The sequence below is a fragment of the Symphalangus syndactylus genome, chromosome 8 (assembly GCF_028878055.3).
Source record: "Symphalangus syndactylus isolate Jambi chromosome 8, NHGRI_mSymSyn1-v2.1_pri, whole genome shotgun sequence".
Lineage (NCBI taxonomy): Eukaryota > Metazoa > Chordata > Mammalia > Primates > Hylobatidae > Symphalangus > Symphalangus syndactylus.
Window position 1 is genome coordinate 26764823 of NC_072430.2, and position 21839 is coordinate 26786661.

General features: G+C 45.6%; 2 protein-coding genes across 3 annotated transcripts in view; one reads left to right on the plus strand and one right to left on the minus strand.

Annotated features, from left to right (window-relative positions):
* NRDE2 (NRDE-2, necessary for RNA interference, domain containing) overlaps nucleotides 1-9669 on the plus strand; it is a 63941-nt gene extending 54272 nt beyond the window's left edge. Inside the window, exon 15 of one of the 2 annotated variants that reach the window (XR_008659361.2) lies at nucleotides 215-9669. The gene's annotated coding sequence lies outside the window, so the exon portion shown is untranslated. The remainder of the gene's footprint in view (nucleotides 1-214) is intronic. The other variant, XR_008659362.2, reaches the window with a different exon arrangement.
* Nucleotides 4911-21063, minus strand: PSMC1 (proteasome 26S subunit, ATPase 1). Its single transcript, XM_055288452.2, has 11 exons — nucleotides 20993-21063; nucleotides 18316-18369; nucleotides 17313-17409; nucleotides 14079-14203; nucleotides 13675-13860; nucleotides 13351-13479; nucleotides 12367-12463; nucleotides 9114-9303; nucleotides 7982-8133; nucleotides 7178-7332; nucleotides 4911-5267 (listed from the first exon to the last, which is right to left on the minus strand). The coding sequence occupies exons 1-11, from the start codon at nucleotides 20993-20995 to the stop codon at nucleotides 5133-5135; spliced, it is 1323 nt and encodes a 440-aa protein (XP_055144427.1). The 5' UTR covers nucleotides 20996-21063; the 3' UTR covers nucleotides 4911-5132.
* Nucleotides 21064-21839: the final 776 nt, after the last annotated feature.

Sequence of the window (21839 nt, forward strand, 5' to 3'; positions counted from 1 at the left end):
GCCCGGTTCTGGTGTTGCGTTTGAGGGCTGTGAACAGAATGAAATGTCAACATCCATTTTTCTGACTTGTTCTGCCTCCGAATAGATTTTTAGTGCCGAGTCATTTTCACTATTAACATATGGCTGGGAGGAATGCTTTTCTTATTTATCTTCTCTGAGCTCTAGACTGGCTAGCTTCTCTCTGGCTTTTTTCGTTTTGTTTTCCTCTCTTTAGAATTGCTGTATACTTGTATCTCCTCGGCACCACGTCTAGAAAAGCCAGTGTATAATTTTGGCTGGTAACTGATGGACACGGCGGGCAGCAGCAGGCAGGGCAGCGCACGAGAGCACCTCCCAGGGCACGGTGGGAAACTGGCCAGCCCAGCCCCGCTACTGCCCTCTCCTGCTCGTCCCCAGTCCCTGAGCTACAGGTGGCTGTAGGCAGAAGCCCACTGGGTGTTCCTTAGCGACAGACAGGTCGTCACCTGCTCCCCTTGATGCCTTTTCACAGAAACAACCCTCAACTTGAGGAAGTTGAGAGCTCGACTCCAAGGTGGACTTGCTCCCCCTCCCCAAGAGCTGACTGGCTTGAACTGTCATGAGTTCCTGGCTGCCCACAATGAGGGACCTTCTCCACCCTTGGCCTCTGCGCGGGGCGGACATCAGCCAGATACATCACAGACCTGATTGGGGGCAGGGAGTAAGGAAGTCCAGGACCAAACCATGCTCCCCATGACGGCAGCTGGCGCCTCAGTCCCCATCTGACTCATGTTTCTTCTCATCTGGTTCAGGACTTAGAAGGGCATGGCCTCTGATCAGCTGGTCCCCTCAAACCCCAGTGGCAACCTGTCCCTTGAGAGCCAGGAATGGCTCTTAGCAGTGGGCAGTGAGCCCCCGAGAGGATAAAGCGGCTGCTCGAACAGATTGCGAGCACATTACTTGCTGCATGGGAAGAGGCTTAAAACAAATCAAAGATTCTTTAAGGGCATTTTACAGAAAACAAGATGTCGAGAGCATCACTGTTATTTAAAAGCCTGTTTGAGGCCGGGCGCGGTGGCTCACGTCTATAATCCCAGCACTTTCGGAGGCTGAGGCGCATGGATCACGAGGTCAGGAGATCGAGACCATCCTGGCTAACACGGTGAAACCCCCGTCTCTACTAAAAATACAAAAAATTAGCCAGGCGTGGTGGCGGGCGCCTGTAGTCCCAGCTGCTCGGAAGGCTAAGGCAGGAGAATGGTGTGAACCTGGGAGGCAGAGCTTGCAATGAGCCAAGATCATGCCACTGCACTCCAGCCTGGGCGACACAGCGAGACTCCGTCTCCAAAATAAAAAAAAAAAGCCTGTTTGAGATTGCTGACATGAAGTTCTGAAAGACGACTACGTGCCTCCCAAGACTAACTGTCAGCTCAGAGGGCTGAGAAGGGGGTTCTGAGCTCAAGTCAAACAGTGGCTCATGCGTTTCATCAGTAACGCTCGTCATTTCCCCAAAGGAGTCACTGATCACGTCAGACCACAGGGGTCGGCCCACCTCAGGTTTGGGACAGTGTTCTTTCCTGGAATGAAGCAGTGGCAATGCCTCTGGCACAGGATTGCTGGGCCTGCGGGAGGCCGGGAGGTACCTCTGTGCTGTGTCCCCAGTTGGAGGAGGCAGCTACTACTTGTAAGGCACGCATATTATTTTGCATTGGAAAAGTGAAGATGGGCTTGCTGCAGAGGGAGTGATGGCAGAGTTCACCTTGAATGGTTCTACTGAGGAAGGGCTCCAAAGAGCCAGTGGGTTTTCCGCAGGCAGACGGGGCTCTCCCTGTCTGGCTCACCAGTGCAGGAAGCCAGGGAAGAAATTACTGTGGGAATTCTGTTATTTCACAAGCACTTCATCCCTGCATCCCTGCACTTGGCACCGCAGGCCTCAGTGACCAGCTGCCGAAACGGTAATTTCAGCATTTTGGTCAATAAGCAAACTGGAGAAGCAGCTGGGGTGGGGTGCAGTTCAGCCCGCTACCCTGACACTCTAGGCCCTGGCATTTGCTTTAGCTGCTTTTGTAGAATTGACATGAGGGAGACTGTCCCTCTAGAGGAAAAGGCTCAGCTATTACCAATGAGGAAAAGGCAATACTGATGTGCTAGGGTTTTTTGTTTTTTTTAATCTCAAACTTACGGAAAAGATGCAAGTACGTTACAAAGAATTTTGTTTCCTGAACCATGTGAGTCAGTTGCTGATAGTCTGCTACCCGTCCACGATACAGACACTGAACAGGAAGTCAGCATGGACACAGTACTCCCAGCGGGTCCTCAGGCCTGGTCATGTCCTCTAGGAAAAGGATCCAGTTCAGGAGCAGGAGCTGCACTTGGTTGTCATCTCTTTGGTCTCCTTCTGATTGGAAGCTTTTTGACTTCCAAGACGTGGATACTTTTGAAGTGTTCTGAATTTGTAGAATGTTCCTCAGTTTGTGTTTGCCTGGTGTTTCCTCATCACTGGATTCAGGCTAAGCATCTTTGGCAGGAGTGTGACAGCACTGACACTCTTGGGTGGCACGTACTTTCAAAGTGCCCGTTACTGATGTGCATTTTGACCACATGGTGAAGACAGTGTCTGCTGGGCCTCTCCAGTGTGACTTTCCCTTTCTAACTGAACAGTGTTTTGTGGGAGACTCTCAAAATCTGTAAGTACCCCTTCCTCAGCAAACTTTCAGATCAATTCGTATGTATTGGTGTGTGTGTGCAGTTCCCTATTTAAAGGGCTGTACTGTATTCCATTAACAGTTAACTGTTAGGATGCTCAGATTGTCCCAGGTTTGGCCAGTGGAAGCCCCTACACATAGGCTTTGGTGTCCTTTGGACGTGTCCCTATCATTCCTTGAGCACTCCCTTGCTTTCTGGCAAAACAGATTTTGGGTTCATCTTGTCCTTTCCCTGCCTAGCCCTGAAATCATTCCTCACTCCTTTTAGTGTTAGTGGAGAATAATACTTACCAGCAAAGGTCTGGGTCTAGGGGTGCTCACTGCAGTTGGGGTGTCACTGTTCCCAGGCGCTCCCAGTGGACAGACGTCGTTCTCGTTTTCTTCTTTCTGTGTCTAACTCCTCAGAGAAACCTGGCTCCCACCGTCCTGTTTACCTACCTGACTGCCTCCATACATAAGCAGCCTCCCTCCCCTGCCACCTCCCTCCCCTGCCACCTCCCTCCCCTGCCACCTCCTTCCCCTGCCACCACTCCGTCCCTGCAGATGCCTTCCTCACCCACTTGGGCTCTCATACTGCACATCAGGCTGCCCACACTGACTCCCCGTATCAGACCACCCCAGCCCTGCACGTACACCCCACACGGATGCCAGCCCTCACCCTGCCCATGCTGAGTCCCCGTGCTGTGGTGTTCCTCCACATGGACAGCTCCACACCCTGCCTGGGCTGACACCCGCCCTCCCCACAAGCACCCTGTCCTCACCCTGCACTGGGCCACCCCCACGTGTGGATGTCCTCGGTGGTAGGCAGAGTGGCGCCCCTAAAGATGGCCACACCCTAAGCCCTGGAACATGTGACTGTTACATGGCAAAAGGAACTTTGCAGATAAAAATTAAGATTGTAAACTTTAAAACAGGGAAATTATCCTGGATTATCTGCACAGGTCCAATGTAATCAATCACAAGGGTCCATAAGAGTAGAAAAGGCAGGCAGAAAGAAGCATCAGTGGGAGAGAAGGACTGGGCCTGCTGCTGCTGGTGGAAGATGAAGGGCCACGAGTCAGGAGGGAGGGTGGCCTTCACAGACTGGCAAAGGCCTCAGCTGGCAGCCAGCAAGGAAATGCTGACCTTGGCCGGCCCCACAACTCCAGGAAACTAAATTCTGCCAACAACCCTCAGCAAGGAAGCAGAATCTCCCTTAGAGACGCCAGAGAACGGTCCTGCCAACAGCAAGACTTTAGCCTGGAGACACCCGTGTTGGACTTCTGACCTACAGAACTGAGATAAAATTGTGGTTTTTATTTATTTTTTATTCTTTTTTGAGACAGAGTCTTGTTGTGTCGCCCAGGCTGGAGTGCAGTGACGCAATCTTGGCTCACTGCAACCTCCGCCTCCTGGGTTCAAGCGATTCTCCTGCCTCAGCCTCCTGACTAGCTGGGACTACAGGCACCCGCCACCACGCACGGCTAATTTTTGTATTTTTAGTAAAGACGGGGTTTCACCATGTTGGCCAGGCTAGCCTCGAACTCCTGACCTTGTGATCCGCCTGCCTCAGCTTCCCAAAGTGCTGGGATTACAAGCGTGAGCCACCATGCCTGGCCAAATTGTGCTGTTTTTAAACAAAGCCTGTGGTAACTTGTTATGGTATTAACAGAAAACTAATACACACTCCTCATTCAATGTGGGCACCTACAACCCATGCCAGGCCACCTGTCAAGGGAACGCTTACCGTGATCTGCCCCACTTAGTAGCTTTAGGCCTGATTTGTTGAGAAAGAGAAACGACAGAAATAGATGGAGAAAGGGAAGGGTAAGTTCCGACATGTTTCTGAACACCTTGAAAGGGATGAGGTTTCTGAGCCCAAGAACAAGGGCTTTTGAGATATCTCTAGGAATCCTCAGTCTCTTGGGAACACCAGTAGTTATTTTCTGCCCTCAGAGTGCTGAGAACATGCATGGTCCACAAAACTTCCAAAAAGGAAAGCTGTACTTCCTTTGGAAGCAACAGCCACATTAACTCAGCCTTTATTATTTAAACAACGAATATCCCTGGCTCTGTGGTAGTAACCATTTCCCACTGTAATTACTGTTGAACGCCAGCTCTGGGGGTATGATGCGGGGAACGCATAGTGAGGTCCACACTCCTTGTGACCGCAGCCTGAGTTCCTGTCCAAAGGCTTCCCTGCAGCTGGGTCCACCCACAGGCTGCTGCTGAGCGGTAGGTGTGTGTGAAGACTGCAGAAACAGGAAGTGTTTGTGAAAGAGCACGCTTTATTGGGAAGCAGACTGCTGCACAGTGACCAACAGACAGGCCACCCAATGGGCACTTACACATCGTACTCCAAAAGACACAGGATGTTTTGCTAATAAAAATCAATGAGAACAGGGATTCCTCTGGGCAACTCCCCCAACCTCATCCCTTTCAGGGATTGAGAAATCTCCCAACCATTTTCCTGATGGCAGCCATGGTTCATTAGAGATACAGCCCCTCAGGGGTGCCTTCCTGTTTCTTATAAAGAACATTTTCTTTAGATTTTTTGAAGTCTTCATTTGTTACTTTCATTCTACGTTCTCTTAAGGCCATCAGACCAGCTTCTGTACAGATTGCCTGTAAGAAACAACAGTGTGTTCAGGAAGTGAAATACTCATTTTTATTCTAACAAGGAATTCCAAAAAACCTAGTCTGAGGCCAGGTGCGGTGGCTCACACCTGTAATCCCAGCACTCTGGGAGGCCGAGGCAGGTGGATCGCCTGAGGTCAGGAGTTCAAAACCAGCCTGGCCAACATGGTGAAACCCCATCTCTACTAAAAATACAAAAAATTAGCCAGGGACGGTGGCAGGCACCTGTAATCCTAGCTACTCAGGAGGCTGAGGCAGGAGAATTGCTTGAACCCGGGAAGTGGAGGTTGCAGTGAGCCGAGATCACCCCACTGCACTCTAGCCTGGGCAACAAGAGCAAAACTATCTCAAAAAAAAAAGTCTATTCTGAAGTAAAGCATGAGACACCTAGACTAAACACAAACTGTTTATTTGGGAAAGATTTGATTTTTTAAAAAAATGTTTTAAGCATCCTATTTTCTGAAAGGATGCGAAATGGCTTAAACTGGGAGTTACTGTAACTAAGAAGACTGGCCCAAGGGTCAGGGCTGTGGGTTCTAGTTTTGGCTCAGGTTCTAACAAGCTATGTGGCTTGGCAGATCAATAAATTCTTACACCACCACTTTCGTTAAAGAGAATAATATTCCTAGGAAATAAACAAAATTATGCCCTGAAACTTAGAGGCAATTGACAGTATATGTCTATTTCATTTACCTGTAGTCATAAAAGAACATGTATTCTGGTTAGATACTGTAAGTGGCAGTATCTATACTATGGAATAATACTACAGAGTATAGCATTTATTTCAATATATTTAATTTCTCAGTAATTACTTGCCCAAAGTAAAAGAAAACAATAACCCATGTTACATAGGTTGCTGTTACTGTTTTAGGCCTGATCTGTTTAGAAAGGAAAGAGAAATGAAGGAAATAGATAGAGAAGGACAGCAAACAAACATATTACGTGGGTTATTGTTTTCTTTTTCTTTTGGCCAGTAATTACTGTGGCAAAAAACACAATCCTGGCACAGAAGTTTGTTTGGTGATGGCCATCAGGTCATTTACTTCAAATGGTTCGGGTGAAAAAGTTTTGTGTACAGAAAGAGAAAAAGCAAATGGGTAAAATGTTAACTCTTGGCAAATCACTGTGCTATTGCTGCAACTTTTTTGAAGGCTTGAAAATTGTCAGTTTTTATCTTAAAAATAAAGTTTTAAGATCTTCCAATTTTTAAAAAAGAAGATAGATTTTACTCGCCAACAGAGACATCTAGTTCTCTAGGACTAACTGCCAATGATCCGTGGGCTCAGGGCAGGTGCTGGCCTAGAAAGGCACTGCTTTTGCTGTCCCTACCTAACCACGGCACTTATGCCTGACGAAAACCCAGCTCTTTCCAGGGGAAGCAGGTTGAACCCATATTCAACGCTGCCAGGCCTTGCTGTAAATTCTGGTCAGCCGGGAGGAAATGTCTGAACTCATGTACATTTGTCATAAAACCAAGAAGTATAATCTGGTACAACCTTCCAGAACACAAATTGGGACATGAATGCAGTGGGTGCTTGGTCCCCACTCTGCGGCTCTGGGGAGAGTTCTCCCAGGACATACCCTTCCCCGACCTGGGACTAAGCAGCTACATTTGACACACCTTGAGAAAGTCACCTGGGCCTAAGGCAGCTTAGTACCAGAGACTCAGCCTTGTGGCTCCAGGTGATTTAGGGTCATTCACTGCATAAAATGATGCATTAAAAATGACTTCAAATAACAAGCACATATACCATTTGGATATAATCGTAAACCACTATGATGATTAAAATATAGACACCCACCTGTCCAGGCCAACCACCATCCCAAGAGCACATATAGACTCTTTCCTGATTGACAGCCACATTCCCAGAAATAAGCTGACACGGCTAGGCTCTCACCTTGATGTCAGCACCAGAGAGGTCATCTTTAGCCATGATCAAGTCGTCCAGGGTTACATCATCAGCCAGTGTCATCCTGCTTGTGTGAATCTGAAAGATGCGCTTCTTCGTCTTTTCATCAGGCAGGGGGAACTCAATCTTCCTGTCAATGCGGCCTGCAGGTACGAAAAGATTTTAAGTCACACTACCATCCAAACCCAGGCTTGGCCATGGCTCAGAGGCCTCAGCCCATCTCCTTAAATATGAAGTTTCAGTCAGACAGTATTCTGTGGGAAGGATGTCCAAATTTTAAAAAGTAAACATACATCTTTGTAAGTTTGTAAATTTCTACATTTGAATTCTCTTCATTTAAAAGAAACTCTCTGCTTTGGTACCTTCAGAAATAAATGAAAGGAGCAATTCCTGAGTGAAACTGGACAGACCTATTGTGTTAAAAACATTACAAAAGACAGCAAACAAATCACTGTTTCTTCTGATGCTACCTGAATGTAAAAAGGACAAATCCTACCATCACATGAATTATTTCTTCCAGAAAAAGCAGCAAGTTCTTGAGGCTAAAAAGGGAATATTATGGAAAAGAAAAGATCAAGACATAAGACTGGAATTCAAAGGGCCAAGGTGCACAGACCATATCATGCTCTGTTTTAACTCTCATCTCAAGGGGACCTATTTTTTTTTAAATTATCCTAAGTTTCACTGCAGTATTTGCTTTTTTATGTATTATTTTATAGGCCTCCCAAAGCACACTTAAACACAAATACATAAACACATTAATCTCCATGATGAAACAAAAGCAAATTTAACCTGGTCTGATAAGTGCTGGATCCAAAGTTTCTATTCGGTTTGTGGCCATGATAACTTTCACATCTCCCCTAGAATCAAATCCATCCAACTGGTTCAGCAGTTCCAACATTGTTCGCTGAATTTCTCTCTCACCACCAGAATTGGAGTCATATCTTTGGAAAAAAAAGGAAGGAATGAAGACCCAACTGATCGCCTGCTCAAGGGGAATTACAGCAAAGACCTCATTGTGACAAAACACCTTACAAACATTCCTGTTTCAACTCACATGGCACTCCCTCAATTATGCTCAGAAAAAAACACATTCAGCACCCCTTGCCATGGTCTGAATGTATTTCCCCAAATTTATGTGTTGAAACTTAATCCCTACTGGGTGGTTAAGAGATGAGGCCTTTTGGAAAGGGCTAAAGGCATGAGGCAGAGCCTTATACAGCATGAGTTCCTTATAAAAAGAGAAAAAGGCCTTATACAGCATGTATTCCTTATAAAAATGCTGCAGGGAACTAGCGTAGGCCCTTTTTGCTCTTCCATTTGTCCCCTTAGCATTTGTCCCCTCTACAGAATAGGTGCCATCTCGGAAGCAGAGAGCAGCCCTCACTAGACGTCAATGCCAGTGCCTTGATCTTGGGCTTCTCAGCCTCCGGAACTGTGGGAAATACATTTCTATTCTTTATACAAATACCAGTCCTAAGGTATTTTGTTTAGCAGCACAAATGGACTAAGACGCTCCCCATCAGCCAAGTTACAGATCATATTTTTTCATGGCAGTTTCTGTGCCTGAAATTGTATCATTTATTCTGTTTCCATGTTTGGTATCTGATCCCTACAACCTGTGAGCTCCTCCAGGGCAGAGACTGTTGTGCTCACAACTGTGTCCCTAGAGTCCAGATGGTCCTGGCTCAGGGCGGGTGCTCAAGACATGGTTATTCACAAGTGGCCAACCTCTCTAGACATTCACAGTTCCTGGGCAGTTGTTAGCTGGCTCCTGGGAGAGCAGAGCCTAAAGCATGCATGGAAGGCCACGCATGGCAAGAACTGTGGCCACAGGGAGAGCCCCCTGAGATCGTTCATTTTCAAGAGAAGAGCTATGCGGTGTTCCCTCTAAACAAGGCAAAATAAGTATGAGAAAGTCTACCTTTTTGTCCCAATGGCATCAATTTCATCAATAAACACGATGGACGGTGCATGTTCTTCAGCAACTCGAAATAATTCCCGTACGAGTTTGGGCCCATCACCTAGGTACTTCTGAATAAGTTCAGAGCCAACCACTCTCAAGAAAGTGGCTGAGGTTTGGTTTGCTACTGCTTTGGCTAACAAGGTTTTACCTATTTTAGATGAAAAAAGATAAAAAAAAAAAGACACCTGAAGTGCCGTTTTTAACTTAAAAACTCGTATCATTACCACCTTAAATGGACACCAAAAACAGGTGTGCCCTCATGCTAAGGCATGCCACCAATTCAAGTGTCACGACATTTCATTCTCCTAAGTAGATAAGAGGACATTTAGAAAAATCTACTAACATGTTTGGATTATCCTTAGCTATTTTCCTGAATTTATGATAACGTCAGAAAATACTTTTTACTTGGTTATTTTCCAACCCTGACCCAGTTTCCCCTGAAGAGCTGCGAACTATAATTACCTGTACGAAGAATTGCTTCGTACCAGCAATGAAATAAATCTCATTTTTTTTCTCTGGTTGAGTCTTTCTTGGGCCCCTTCAAAATTGCATACATTAACCTGACCCATCCAACCCAGGGCTGGAGAGCCAAACTAAACTCCTAGAAAACTATCAGTGCTGGAAAAAAAGCTCTGGGAATTCTAGCTTTGGCCCTAAGGAGATACACGGTGTTCCTGAGCTCCAGGCATGCAGTGCCTCCTGCTCCAGAAGAGTAGCTACTGGGTGGGCTTGCTGCCAGCTCAGACAGCTGAGACAGGACCAGCTCTCGATGAAGCCCACAATGAGAGCTGCTGTGGCATGCCCTTCCAAGGGAGAGGCAGTTCCTCCCACTGATCTCAGGAAGAGCTCAAACATCATTTCCAATACTGCTCCACCTGCTGATATTTCTCTTTCAGGTTAAAAACAAGAGTCAGCTGGCCGGGCGCGGTGGCTCACTGCTGTAATCCCAGCACTTTGGGAGGCTGAGGCAGGAGGATCACCTGATGTCGGAAGTTCAAGACCAGCCTGACCAACATGGAGAAACCCTGTCTCTACTAAAAAAATTACAGTATTAGCTGGCACATGCCTATAATCCTAGCTACTCAGGAGGCTGAGGCAGGAGAATTGCTTGAACCCGAGAGGCTAAGGCAGGAGAATCGCTTGAACCCGGGAGGCGGAGGTTGCAGTGAGCCAAGATCGCACCATTGCACTCCAGCCTGGGCAACAAGAGTAAAACTCTGCCTCAAAAAAAAAAAAAAAAAAAAAAAGAAGAAAAAAACGAGTTAGCAAAGAGTGCCCAACTTGAGAATTTTTGAATTGGAAGACCTGGGATCCTTTGGTGGTCAGTGAGGATCTTGACAAGGGCTGGGTAGGTGATCAGGATACAGAGGCAGTTAGGGGCAGAACTGGCAGCCTCAGGCCAGCAAGGGAGGAGTGTGGAGGTGGCTAGCTAGTGTGTGACAGGGAAGACTTTCCAGAAATGGGATGGCTGACACAAAGCTCAGCTTTGCAACATGTGGCAATGATGTTCCTTCTAGACAGGCAGAGTAGCAGATGCAAAGACTGGACTGCTCCCTGAAAGCATCAATGAGGGAAGGTGAACAGAAAACAAACAGGACCTTTCTAGTGGATAGCATCTTATAGTGCAGAAGCAGCCAAGTCTAGCGCCACTGGGCTGCTTCTGTGTTCAGAGGGCTCACTCACCAAGTTGCCCGCTCCTCTGACAGACTTGCTCGTCCAGTCCTGCCTTCCAGCCCTGTACTGCAGCCGCTTTAGTACTAGAGCCCCACAGGGGACCTGCAGCTGTGGGTCAGGAGGCCTGTGTTCCAGCTCCAGCCCTCTTACTAGCTCAACTCCCAGAGGGGCCTTGGGCTAGTCACCGGCCATTCTGAAACATAATTTCCTAAGCTGTAGATGAGGGGCTGTAGAAGAGGGATCTCTTCTAGCTCTCGGCCTCTGGGTACAGGTGTCTCCCAGTCTGTCCATTGTGGGTACCCCTCAGCACAGATCCTCTTAGGAACACTGTCAATTTTCTCAAATGACTGTGCTCCCTTTGGAATCTGCACAGCAATGAACTTCTAAGTCCTGAGCTCTACCAAATGAATCTGATACTGCAGAATAGGGTTTTTTGTTTGTTTGTTTGTTTTGGAGACAGTCTCGCTCTGTCACCCATGCTGGAGTGCAGTGGCACGATCTCGGCTCACTGCAACCTCAGACTCTCAGGTTCAAGCAGTTTTCCTGCCTCAGCCTCCCGGGTAGCTGGGACTACAGATGTGTGCCACCACACCTGGCTAGTTTTTGTATTTTTAGTAGAGACGGGGTTTCAGCATGTTGGCCAAGCTGGTCTTGAACTCCTGGCCTCAAGTCATCCATCCGCCTTGACCTCTCACAGTGCTAGGATTATAGGTGTGAGCCACCATGCTCAGAATAGGGCTTTTGAAGTAGCACTTCTCCACTACGGCTCCCAGGCTTGGCCATACTCCAGACGAATAGATCAAAATCTTTGAGGATGGGACCAGGCATCAGTTTTTTTTTTTTTTTTCTTCAGACAGGGTCTCACTCTGTTGCCCAGGCTGGAATTCAGTGGTGTGATCATGGCTCACTGTAGCCTCGACCTCCAGGACTCAAGTGACCCTCCTACCTCAGCCTCTTGGGTAGCTGGGACTACAGGCATGCACTACCACACCCGGCTAATCTTCTTTTTTGAGATGGAGTCTCGCTCTGTCGCCCAGGCTGGAGTGCAGTGGCGTGATCTCCACTCACTGCAAGTACCACCTCCTGGGTTCATGCCATTTTCCTGCCTCAGCCTCCCGAGTAGCTGGGACTACAGGCGCACATCACCACACCTGGCTAATTTTTGTATTTTTAGTAGAGACAGGTTTTCACCACATTGGCCAGGCTGGTCTCAAACTCCTGACCTCATGATCCACCCGCCTCTGCCTCCCAAAGTGCTGGGATTACAGGCATGAGCCACTGCGCCCAGCCATGCCTGGCTAATTTTTTATAGAGACAGGGTTTCGCCAAGTTGCTCAGGCTTTTTTTTTTTCTTTTTTTTGCATCAGTATTTTTAAAGCTCCCAAGGTGATTCCAACGTGCAGATAAGGTTGAGCAGCCCTGTTTTAAACTAAGGAATTGTGGTGTCCTCACTTACTAGTTCAGTAATTATAACTAGCCGATGCTGCTGCTCAAGAGGCCAGCTGGGTGCCTGGAAAGTGTCAAAACCAAAGCATACCTGTGCCAGGTGGACCATAGAGAATGACCCCCTTAGGAGGCTTTATACCCATCTCTTCATAATATTCAGGATGGGTGAGAGGAAGCTCCACAGATTCCTATGAAAAACAGTATAAATGAAAGGCTTTACTGAAATTATTAGCATATTTACTAATTGGCAACATGAGAATATCTTGCTTTCAACAAAAATAAGTAAAAATCTCAATTACTCTTCTTAGAGACGATGTGCTTGACTTCTATTAGCAGCAAAGACATACTGAAGATGACACCTGTCCTACTTGAGTTCCCCGCATTCGTTGCATCTCCCTAACCGCACCCAATTCCCCTTTTACTTTCTAGTAGAAGTCAGCCTGGAGCTCTTCTTGAGCAAAAGAGACTTAATAAAACTCAAGTTCACCCTTTTCAATTAAACTGCAGATAGGACTAGGAAAGACTTCCTGATGGCTGTTCCCATCTAGGGACATTACAGCTATTTCTCAGCTGCCTCAGAGGTCCCTAGCAGAGATCTGTGATGACTCGGAATGACTTCCCTATGAAAGAACATGCAGAGAGCCGACGGCCATCCTCAATGACCATATGCCTTGCAGCCCCCAGGGCCGCTGAAGGCACTGGGATTATGCTCCAACCCCATCGCTGTCTAAATGTGTGCAAGTACACATGCTGTCTCCACAAAGCACTGGAGGCTTCCAGATAAACACAACTGAAGTCAACATAATCAGAAACATTACGTATTCACACAGACAATGCATTCAACATTACACTAAAAAGAAGGAAGCTGCAGCTGCTGCAGGAACTATCACACAACTGACTGTTATATCACCTAACTCAGAATTAACAAATACAAAAATACCACAACTGGCAAGCTCTGACTCAGCTACTGGTTTGATTAATAAACAAGCAAACATATAAAACAACTCCAAAGTATCTTAAATGGGACAGCAGAAACCAAAACTCAAAAAAACCCAGAGATGGTTACCAATCATACCTTAATTTCCTGAATTTGGTTGTCCAACCCCCCAATATCCGCATAGGTCTCCTGGGGGGCCTTTTCCACCTTCATCACTGTGACCAGGGGATCCGTGTCATCCATCAGCACCCCGATCACGGCATGCACCTAACAGGAAACATCAAGGTTTAACACAGGAATGTGAGGTTCGCTGGATCTGTTTACAGCAAAGCAATGCCAATCATAGCATCCTTCTCCTGCCTGAGGAGTGCTTTGGTGATCTACTTCCATGGGACAGGAAGATGGATCTAAGCGAGAAAAGAAAGCACTTCTGTGGGCTTTTGAAAAAGACTATCACCTCACCTTGTGGTTGAGCAGGACCGAGCAGCCAGGTTCCAGCAGATCCTTGTCTACAAATGAAAGAATGCTGACGTAGTGTTCTGAGCCCACAGATGTAGACACGATGGCATGATTGTCATCAATGATCTCTTCCAAGGTTCCTACTGACATTGGGGTCCCCCTCAGATCATCCACTTTTGATCTTTCCTCCTATATATGAAAATGTGAAGGAAAAAAGCAGACTAGACCTAAAAGTAGATGATCCTGTAGTTCGCTAGATTTGCAAAGCAGCTGATGCTTGTAAAAGGCAGCTAATAATACTTCATGAAAGCCTGGACAGGTTCAGCTACTTGAATTTCATTTATTTGTTGACAATTTTATAGAATTCAATTTGTAAAAAAGAAAATGATAGTAACTTTTCACCTTACCTCTTGCTTTTCTTCTAATGGTTTCATTTGTTCCTGATTTCTAATGAATTCTTCCTCCATGAGAAGATAGTCTTTAATTCTCTCTAACTTCAGTAATTTTAACCGGCACTGAGTGTGAGGTGTCACTGAAATTAAAATATAAAGTTTCATTATACGTGGACCCTGAAGTTTGCAAGTAAGGAAAAAATATTAAGATTTTAAAATAAGCTCATTTTTGTTGGAGACAGCTTCAGAAAAATTCAGGTTGGTAACTCTAAGTAAACCGGTGCCAAAATGGAAAGGGGAGTGTGGCTGTTATATAATCAAGCCTTTCAAAATGAGGATGGGGTTTATGACCAAATAGCTAGCCCCAAATGACATACCCCGGCTGAATAGTCTGTATACTTAAAGAGGAAAAAAGCTACTGACCCATCAGATACCTGGGTCTGGTTTATTTGTTCCCATAGGTACTAATAAAAAGTTACATATGTTGCTCAGGCAGTCGACACTGTTGTATGCTGGCTGTATACATACTCATCTATTTGCAGAATTTTGAAATATCAGGGTTATTAACCCTGTTTATCACATATATGGCAAATATTTTTTCCATATATTATTGTTTCTTTTGGCTTTGAAGTCTCAAGCCACATAGGAATTGTGTCTTTTTTTTTTTTTTTTGAGATGGAGTCTTGCTCTGTCGCCCAGGCTGGAGTGTAGTGGCACGATCTTGGCTCATTGCAACCTCTGCCTCCTGGGTTCAAGTGATTCTCCTGCCTCAGCCTCCTCAGTGGTTGGAACTATAGGCCATGCCACCATGCCCAGCTAACTTTTTGGATTGTTAGTAGACACGGGGTTTCAACGTGCTAGCCAGGATGGTCCCGATCTCCTGACCTCGTGATCCGCCCACCTCGGCCTTGCAAAGTGCTGGGAATTGTATCATTTTTACAGACAAATATGTCAACCTTTTCTTTTACGGTTTCTGGGTTTTCTCAGTTACTTCAAAAACTGTCTTCTTCCCTAAGGTTAAATATATTTCTGAACTTTCATTTATTTATTTTCACACGTATACCTGTATTCCATTTGGCAAGAGTCAAGAATCTAATTTCATTTTCTTTGGACAAAAATTTTTGAAATGCCTTTCATATATTTTTTTATTTTTTTATTATACTTTAAGTTCTAGGGTACATGTGCACAATGTGTAGGTTTGTTACATATGTATACATGTGCCATGTTGATGTGCTGCACCCATTAACTCGTCATTTACATTAGGTATATCTCCTAATGCTATCCCTCCCCCCGCCACCCCACAACAGGCCCCAGTGTGTGATGTTCCCCACCCTGTGTCCAAGTGTTCTCTTTGTACAATTCTCTCCTATGAGTGAGAACATGCGGTGTTTGGTTTTCTGTCCTTGTGATAGTTTGTTCAGAATGATGGTTTCCAGCTTCATCCATGTCCCTACAAACGACATGAACTCATCCTTTTTATGGCTGCATAGTATTCCATGGTGTATATGTGCCACATTTTCTTAATCCAGCCTATCATTAATGGACATTTGGGTTGGTTCCAAGTCTTTGCCGCAATAAACATACGTGTGCATGTGTCTTTATAGCAGCATGATTTATAATCCTTTGGGTATATACCCAGTAATGGGAAGGCTGGGTCAAATGGTATTTCTAGTTCTAGATCCTTGAGGAATCGCCACACTGTCTTCCACAATGGTTGAACTAGTTTACAGACCCACCAACAGTGTAAAAGTGTTCCTATTTCCCCACATCCTCTCCAGCACCTGTTGTTTCCTGACTTTTTAATGATCGCCAATTGCCATTCTAACTGGTGTGAGATGGTATCTCATTGTGGTTTTGATTTGCATTTCTCTCATGGAAATGCCTTTTATATTAAATAACCCACCCTATTCCCCACAGACCTGAAGTGGCACCTTCAATGTATATTAAATATCCATGTAACATGACTGGTTTTGGACTTGCTACTCTGTTCTGGTGGCCTCTTTCTGTACCAATACCATACCAATTCATTATGGTAGACCAATGGCTGGTTTTACTGATTTCCTTCAATTAACTGAACAATATTTTTTAAAGTAGTTTAAGTATTTCTTCTCAGTTTTTTCTTCTAAGCAGGGAGGAGCATACTTAGATGAGCGTTTGGGGAGGTATTTGAGCTGAAGCCTAAAGGATGAGAAGCAAGTAGCCATGAGAAGAACTGGCGGAACAACATTTTAAGCAGAGGAGTGAGTAAGGGCAAAGGCCCTGACATGTACAAAAGTCAAAAAAACATAAGGCAGGCAGTGTGGCCAATGAGCAAGGGGGAGTGGCAGGGCTGAGGTCGGAGAGGTGGGCTGGGTCAGGTCACTTGGTATGAATTTTATTCTATGTTCCGCAGGAAGCCACTGAAAAATTTTATTATAACTTCAGGCATTGCATGATCTGAATTTCAATACAGTGGCATTTCATTTCATGAAATAAACATGATTCTGAGTTACTAAAGTTCAACCTGGTTTTGTAAGTTAAAACTATACTTTTATTTTATTTATTTATTTTGAGACAGAGTCTTGCTCTGTCATCCAGGCTAGAGTGCAGTGACACAATCTTGGCTCACTGCAATCTGCCTCCTGGGTTCAAGCGATTCTCCTGCCTCAGCCTCCTGAGTTAAAACTATACTTTTAATCCACTAGAGGAGCCAGTTAAAGAAAAATGGTGACTTTTTATTTTTTTTTTTTGAGACGGAGTCTCACTCTGTTGCCCAGGCTGGACTGCAGTGGTGTGATCTCGGCTCACTGCAAGCTCCGCCTACCGGGTTCATGCCATTCTCCTGCCTCAGCCTCCCGAGTAGCTGGGACTACAGGCGCATGCCACCACGCCCAGCTAATTTTTTGTATTTTTAGTAGAGACGGGGTTTCACCGTGTTTTGCCAGGATGGTCTCGATCTCTTGACCTTGTGATCTGCCCACCTCAGCCTCCCAAAGTGCTGGGATTACAGGCGTGAGCCACTGCGCCCCGCCACGATGACATTTCTTAAAGTGAGACACAATCATATAATACTGTATTTTAAAACAAAAGATAATTTGTATGCCAACCTAGAGGAATGCCACACTCAAGAGTGAGGTGGAACTGAATCACAAAGCTAGAGCTTCAATCGCCCCTCTACCTCCTGTTACCCCTTTCAGACTCTAAGCTACGTGCACAGAGATGGTTTATCCTAAGAACTGGAAAGATGGCAAAGAGTAGCCATGTCATTACCCAGTGGCAGTTTGCTGGCAGCATCTGGTCCCTTTGTTTTCTTCTTCTTTTTCCCCACTCTAGTTGGTACAGGAGGTTCATATTTCTTTTTCTTGTCCTTGAGTTGTTAGAATAGCAGGAAAAAAAAAACCGTGAAAATCATATTAAAACACACATTTATTTCTGTACCACCATCATCTATTTTCAGGTGGTACAATTTTCCTTATCTTTTAGGATGTTATTAAAAACCTGACTTGTTTCACATTCCTGCAATTTTAATAAGTAAATATGATTATAATAAGTAAATGTAGGCTGGGCATGGTGGCTCACGTCTATAATCCCAGCACTTTGGGAGGCTGAGGCGGGAGGATCACTTGAGGTCAGAAGTTTGAGACCAGCTTGGCCAACATGGTGAAACCCCATCTCTACTAAAAATACAAAAATTAGCTGGGTGTGGTGGCAGGCACCTGTAATCCCAGCTACTCGGGAGGCTGAGACAGGAGAATTGCTTGAACCCAGGAGGCAGAGGTTGCAGTGAGCCGAGATCATGCCACTGCACTCCAGCCTGGGCAACAGAGCAAGACTCCGTCTCAAATAATAACAAAGGAAAATAAATGTAATCTTTTTACCAAACACATAAGTGACAATTAGCCATATTATTCCAGTAAGATATAGAGGGGTAAGAATCAAGTTATATGCCAAAAGTTTAGGTAACCTGAGACAATCTTCATACCTCAGGCAATTAGACACCAAAATTGTAGGCAATTTACTTTAATACTTCTATAATGTCATTGCTTTTACACACTTAAATAAATAACTCATAAATACCTATTTGATGGTTAGGTCAATAACCTTTTCTAAAGCATGAAAAGCATATTTATTGTATCTGTAGGACAGGCTAGTTTAAAAACTACTGGATCATTCTACTTTTTAAAATTCATGAATCCCCACAGAACTTTTCAGCTGAGACCCATGACATTTTCCACAGTTTGCTCACATCGCAGGACAAATCTAGCATATTTACCTTGTCATCCTTCTTGCCACCTCCAGGACCATGACCACCACTCTGACTTTGACCCTGGGGGAGAAAAATCAGACACAGATGTAAATCCAGAATATGATCACTTCAAAAGAATGCCTTCATACTGTCCTGTGAATCTATAACATGTCCTGTGAGTCTGTAACATTTCTCCCTCATTTTAACATTTCTGAACCCAAGATGTAATACTTGCAGTCAATGTGTGCATTTAGTGTGGCAGAATTTCTTTTTCCCTGAAAAGATATTTGATAGATTACTGGTGCACCTGGTAATTGATTGCATCTTAGAATCAAGAACAACTCTATTGAGAAGTAGATACAACTAAAGAGGCTGAGAGTCTTAAGATCACCCCCCTCTTGAAGGGAAAATATGGAGCTTCACATCTCTTAATAGGAAACTACCAGACTGAAGCTCTCAAGAATATATTCCATAAAATCAGGCTATGAAAGCTACGTCATTTTACACACTCAAAAATCGTTTACCAATCATTTACCCCTTACTTAGATCAAACCAAGATCCAGAAGACTTTCCTTCCAATAGCACCTTATCCAATTCCTACCCCTAAAGCCAGGGGGCTTGGGGGCAGGTCTTTCTTCTCAATCTGAAAAGCTCTATCACCTTAAGGTGTTAAGAACTTAGTATATTAATAAACTCAGTGGGATTCCTGATTTTAAGAGACCCTATAGTTATAGGACAATGCTTAACACTGAGCAATGTCTCAGAAATGGTGGCATTTCAAATATGAAGATGAGTGAACTTACTGATTAGAAGGGCCCACTCAGCTCCCTCAAATCAGCTCCACGCAGGCACTTCTAAATTAATACACCAACACTTCTTCACCTCTTGGGCATTTTACATGTTTCTCAGTCTTAAATAACAAGTACACCAATTACTGAACCCCTACTATATGCCAAGCAGTATCCTAAACATTCTCCAAGCATTATCCCACTTAATTCTTACAAACACTATGACACTGGTCCTTTGCACTTGCTGTATCTTCTGCCTGGACCACAGTTCCCTCAGACATCTGCAGGGGTTACTCCCTCATTTGCAGATAAGAAGACCAAGGCCCAGAGAGCTTAAATGACTTGCCTGTTGTCACAAAGCTTGTCAGAGATGGAGCCAGGAATCACACTGAGGTTTGCTGAATGCCAAAACCTGGGTGTTTCTCTACTGTTCTAGAAAAAAACCGATGGTTTTTTTGTTCCAGCACAGCCACTTACTGTGTTTCCATTTCTTCCTTATCAAAATGAGGACATTAGTAATTACCTCGAGGGAATTGTTGTAACAAATGAGAAAATGCTGGAAAAGTACTTGGTACATGCTTAGAATACTACCCAGAAATCCGTATAAGACCTCTATGAGGCCGGGCGCGGTGGCTCACGCCTGTAATCCCAACACTTTGGGAGGCTGAGGCGGGCGGATCACAAGGTCAGGAGTTCAGGACCAGCCTGGCCAACATAGTGAAACGCCGTCTCTACAAAAATACAAAAATTAGCCAGCCGTAGTGGCAGGCACCTATAGTCGCAGCTACTTGGAAGGCTAAGGCAGGAAAATCGCTTGAACCCGGGAGGCGGAGATCGCGCCACTGCACTCCAGCCTGGACGACAGACCAAGACTCCGTCCCCCCCAAAAATAAAAAAAAAAAAAAAAAAAAAAGACCTCTATGAGATCTGGCCTTCTTGCCGTTCATCATACAGGTTAAACATTCCCATCTCAGGTCCTTTGCACTTGCTGTATCTTCTGCCTGGACCACAGTTCCCTCAGACATCTGCAGGGGTTACTCCCTCAATTTGGGTCCGCTCAAATTTCACCTCCTCAGAGCGACCTTCGCTGACTCTATAAAAAGTAGCCATTCCTCCATGCTATCCCTTTCTATACAATAACCGTACAACAATGACCACCCCACCCCTGACATCATATTACATATTTCTGATTATTGTCTGCCTTCTACTCTAGAATGTACGCACTATGAAGGCAGGGACTTCAATCAATCCTGCTCACCCCCTGTATCCTCAGTGTCTAGAACAGAAGCTAGCCAAAAGTTTAACAACAAAACACCAAGTGCTCAGTAAATACTTGTTTAGTGAATTGATGAATAAATGCTAGCTGTTTTTATTATTACTACTGCACCACGGGCCCTTTCAGTCTGAGCTCCGCCTGTCATAATAGCGTCTTTAAGGCCTCCTTCAAATGGCCCCAGCTCCGAAAGGCCTTCCACGACTCCGCGCTCAACTCCTCAGGTGGAATGAATCCCACCCTCTTCTCCAGCACCCTTCACCTGCCCGACTCAAAAAGCATTTGTCCCGGTGACTCGAGGAGGCGCCCCCGAAACTCCCAGCGCCGATCAGCAAAGCCCTGGTCGGCGGAGCAGCAAAGCCAGCGACCCGATCCGTTCTGCCGACCCACAAGACCACGCAGGAGACCCTCTCTCTGCGCTGAGCCCCGGCCCCAGGACCCCCGGGCAAGGCCCGCTGGTCGGCCCCGGCCCGCGGTGGACCTGAGCGCGGTCTCTGGGAGCCTCCACCCGCCGAGAAGATCAGGCCGGCAGGAGAAGAGGGCAGTCCCAGTTCCTCGGGCAGCCGCCTCTTTCTCTCGCCTCAGGCCGCTGCGACCCCATCGCACCGCGACGACCAGCGGAAAGAAACCCTTAGTCACTCACCATCTTGCCTTGGCCACTTGAGCTGCCGCTGCCGGAAGTTCCTCCACCACTGCGGCCCGCCAGAAGCGGAAGTCGTTAGGGACGCTACGGAAGCTGATAGGAACCAAATTCTGCGCTGACCAAGTTGTGCTCCAAGGGCTTGCGCGGGCGGACTAGGGCAACGCAGTAGTTTATAAGCATAAAGTGAACTTTATATTTTACCTAAAAGAAATTTTGAATACCCGTTATGAGGCGCTTGTCAGCAACTTAAGACAATGACCCCTACTGTCAAAGAATTAGGACAATCGTGAAAATATAAAATATTTAAATTATGCAAAATTTATAACTGGGAAGAACTTTATTGTTCTAAAAACTGGAATGGCATTTGGAACTGGGAAGTTGACATATACATTTGCACAAATATTTCAGTTCTTATTCAGCTTCTGGAATTTAACCTGCACATCTGGGAGTATGTCTGTGTGTAACAAGTCATCTAAACCTGTCTTTTTCTGATGACCTGTGATTTGTGATGATGCCAAATGTCTTAAATTCCTCATCTTGAAGCTGATTGGTAAAGTTCATCATTTGTTACTGAAAGAGTCGGACCCGATCGGGCTCAAACCAAAGACACGCTGGTCGCGGTCAAGAGATTTTTATTGGAGGTATCGAGCGGCACCACGCAAGAAGGAAGAGAAGAGAGAGAGGGCTCTTGGTGTGCTGGGTTTTATATCCCTTGGGCCTACGTGGATTGGGCTAGGGGCGGGCCCAAGGGAAGGTGGGAGATGCTTCTTTCTGATTGGCCCTCCTTTGGCGGGTTCAGACAGTGCCCGGTCAAGAAGGAGAGAAGAACCCGGAACCGGCCCCGTCT

Coding starts and splice junctions, on each gene's coding strand:
- PSMC1 (XM_055288452.2), bottom strand. Junction 12,464..13,350: donor ACCAAATTCAGGAAATTAAG/GTATGATTGGTA, acceptor TGTTTTTCATAG/GAATCTGTGGAGCTTCCTCT. Junction 8,134..9,113: donor GATGCCATTGGGACAAAAAG/GTAGACTTTCTC, acceptor TTTTTTCCAAAG/ATATGACTCCAATTCTGGTG.